This window comes from Syzygium oleosum, unplaced genomic scaffold (assembly GCF_021117445.2).
Source record: "Syzygium oleosum isolate NSW1041296 unplaced genomic scaffold, Sole_v2.1 Sole_v2.02, whole genome shotgun sequence".
Classification (NCBI taxonomy): Eukaryota; Viridiplantae; Streptophyta; class Magnoliopsida; order Myrtales; family Myrtaceae; genus Syzygium; species Syzygium oleosum.
Genome location: NW_026607486.1, coordinates 14387618 through 14391105, shown reverse-complemented (window position 1 = coordinate 14391105; position 3488 = coordinate 14387618). Strand labels below are relative to the sequence as shown.

Genomic DNA, 3488 nt, shown 5'->3' with positions numbered 1-3488 from the left:
GCATTTATTCATGCAAAACGTCTTACAGTGCCATGATGAACAATGACTGTTTGTTTCTTGTGGGAGGGATGTTTTCCTGTTTCTGTCCAAATGCTTGTGTTGTGTATGTGTGGCCCGAAGTTTGAAGCAACGTGATTGGGTCAGAGTCAGTTCTCTCTCCTCTCTTTCCTCTCTCTCATCTGAACAGGAGCTTGATTAGCAAGTGTTTGGCTCAACCTTCCCTGCTGACCTACTGTGGGTGGGGGGGGGGGGGGGTCAATTGAAAAAGGAAGGAGAAAAAAACCCACAAAGCCAAGAAAGCTCTCAGAAAGAAAAAGGCTCAAAAGAAAGCTGGTTTCAGAAAGCAAAGAGCTTTTTTCCTCACGTCCTCTCCCTCCCTCTTTCTCTCTCTCTCTCTCTGCCCATCATCAGGCTTTGTGTTTCGGTAAAGCTGAGTGAACCCACTATTCAACACAGCTCCACCACCACCACCACAAGAGCTCTGTGCTGGTGTGTGTGTGTGCGTGTGTGCGTGGGGAATTCCATAGATTTTTTTCTTCTCTCACACCAACACAAGCACAAATACACCGCTCATAAATATAAGCTGAGACCCTCCCATATGTTCCATAACCCTCCTCCTAACTCTCCTCCTTCCAACGCTGCTTCTGCCATCAGCCCCTCAGAGATCAATGCCTTCTCCAACAGCAAAAGAAGGAGAAGACCTGCAGGCACTCCAGGTAAAAGGAGAAGACAACAACGAGAAAAAAAGATCGACCCGAATTTATCACGAAAGCTCTCTCTTCTTTCTCTCATACACAGTTCCAAATCGAATTGAATACCCACTCAAACAATGATCTAGACCTAATCAAGAACTTCCCCTTTTCTCGATTCAACAGATCCAGATGCAGAAGTGGTTTCGCTGTCGCCGAAGACCCTCCTTGAGTCCGACAGGTTCAGAAGTTAAATAATATCCCCGGCCGCTCGCTTAGGCTTCGCCGTCTGTATATGATAGCTTAAGATTTTTGCAGGTATGTGTGCGAGATCTGCAATCAAGGGTTCCAGAGGGATCAGAACCTGCAGATGCACCGGAGGCGGCACAAGGTGCCGTGGAAGCTGCTGAAGCGGGACCGCGGGGCCGCCGATCAGGACCAGGCGCGGAGGAAGCGGGTCTACGTGTGCCCCGAGCCGAGCTGCCTCCACCATGACCCTTGCCACGCGCTCGGCGACCTCGTCGGGATCAAGAAGCACTTCCGCCGGAAGCACAGCAGCCACAAGCAGTGGGTCTGCGAGCGGTGCTCCAAGGGCTACGCCGTCCAGTCCGACTACAAGGCCCACCTCAAGACCTGCGGCACCCGGGGACATTCTTGTGACTGCGGCCGCGTCTTCTCCAGGTATAATTGATCTTCGATTTATTCTTGACTTGAATTTTTGTCGCTCTTCTTGTTTTCTTTCCAGATTTGAGAAGTTGTGATTGTAATCAATACACGAAATGTACTTTTCGACTATTTGTAACAGCTTGAGCAGATAAAAAGGCTGCGCTCCCCGGCAATCTTGCATGATGCTGTGTGGGGTTTATTTGTCATAAAACCCTAGGGTTATGTTCATGTAGAGGAGGCAAGCATGTTCGAAGCAATTTGGATAACCCTTTTGTTTTGTTTCTTTTCCCCCTTCAAGCTGCTTCTGGCCTATAAAAGCATTTGAACTTGCTGGGTTGTTTTCTGAAGTTATCATCATCATACATTGCTTTTCTTTTTGTTTAAACTGCAAGAGTTTATTATTAGTTATTCCGAATCCAAGAATGATTTCCCCGGTACAGTTGCCAGGCCAGCCTCGTGTTCCTACTTTTTCTGTTTTATTTTTATAAAGATTCTTAGCCAGCCATTTGACTCATAATGAGCAACCCCATCACTTTTTCCGATGGCATTTCTTTTTGGTTGATGACACGGCCTACTCTTTTATAATTGTTTTTTTTAAAAGACGCTCCCGTCTTGTTTCTGTTGTTTATTCCTCTAATTAATGTTGCAAACCTAGTCATCTGCGCAGTTTTTTATTGGCTTGTCTCTTGTTAACCCTGCATGAACAAGTCTTGATTGTTGTTTCTTGACATGGTTTGCTATAGACATCCAGACAAAGACAAAGCCGTATCTTAATTCGGTCTTATGATCTTCATCTTGTTTTGGTCCTTTCAGGGTAGAGAGTTTCATAGAACACCAAGACACGTGCACCGTCCGCCCAGCTCAGCCACCGGAGATGCAGGCGGCTCAGCCGGCCTGCTCGTCCCAAACCGCTTCTAGCACTAGCCCCTCGAGCGAAGCCAATTTCGGCGTACTGCCCTCACCGTTTCCCGGATTCCGAATGCCGAAACCAGCAGAGACCATCTTCCTCAACTCAGACATGTACAATCCCTCAACATCTTCTACCCACCACAACCTTGAGCTTCAGCTATCGTCGTCGTCGAGCCTGTGCGCGACGCAGAACTCAAACGAAAAGTTCGCGGACAACTTGAAGCTTTCGATTGGTTCGTCGTCCACCGATGCAAACAAGGACGAATTGGCCATCACCAAGAGCTCTACAACGTGGGAGCATTATTGCAGGCGCGAACCTGAGATGTCGGAGGCGGCGAGCATAAGGGAGTTTGCGAGCGAGCAGATAAAGCTGGCCATGACCGAGAAGGCGTTCGCCGAGGAGGCGAGGCAGCAGGCGAAGAGGCAGGTCGAGATAGCAGAGCTCGAGCTGGCCAACGCCAAGAAGATGAGACTGCAAGCTCAGACCGAGCTCGAACGAGCTCTGGTGTTGAGAGAACAAGCAACCAAGAAGATAAGCTCCACCATCATGCAGATCACTTGCCCGGCTTGCAAACAACAGTTCCAGACAACGTCTGTCATCGCGGCAGCATGCGACGAGACCTCTCTCGCCATAAGCTACGTGTCTTCAGCTACCACAGAAGGAGAGGGAGAGTGATTATTGCGTTAAAAGAGGTCGAGCAATAATTTAGATTTTTCTTTGAGCTCTAAATTATAATGGTTTTATTAAGTTTATTCTGGCTGAGAAGTCCCTCCTTATTTGTGCCTTCTCCTTCCTTTCCCCAACTAATTTCATTGTTCGTCCTCAATTAATATGCTCAGAGGCAGTGCCTGACCAATGTTGTAGTGTCTTCGTTGCTTTTGATGTTTTTCTTCTTGGAGTAATGCGAGATACAGACTAGTGTACAAAATTGATGTTCTAATTGGCCTGGACTGAAAGTGCGTACTTTGATACGTGGGCCAATATTCAATGCTTTGTAAAAATTTTATTGCTATGACTAATATTGAAGCGTGAACAACAAAACGACTGGAGTAAGAAAGAAATTGGAAAAGTAAACCTGAACACAACGGATTTATGTAGTTCATGGTGTATGTACTCCACAGGGAGAGATCGACGAGCTAGTTCCAATAGAATTGACAAATTTGATATTAAAATCGCTCAATACACTAACACATAAGTGTCTCCCGATTCTAAATTAACCTTGG

General features: G+C 46.9%; 1 protein-coding gene across 1 annotated transcript; it reads left to right on the top strand.

Annotated features, from left to right (window-relative positions):
- Positions 1–279: 279 nt before the first annotated feature.
- Positions 280–3034, top strand: LOC115686862 (zinc finger protein SHOOT GRAVITROPISM 5-like). Its single transcript, XM_030612274.2, has 4 exons — positions 280–716; positions 876–930; positions 1008–1370; positions 2169–3034. Exons 1-4 carry the CDS (start codon positions 599–601, stop codon positions 2938–2940), a joined length of 1308 nt encoding a protein of 435 aa, XP_030468134.1. The 5' UTR covers positions 280–598; the 3' UTR covers positions 2941–3034.
- The last annotated feature ends 454 nt before the right edge of the window (positions 3035–3488 follow it).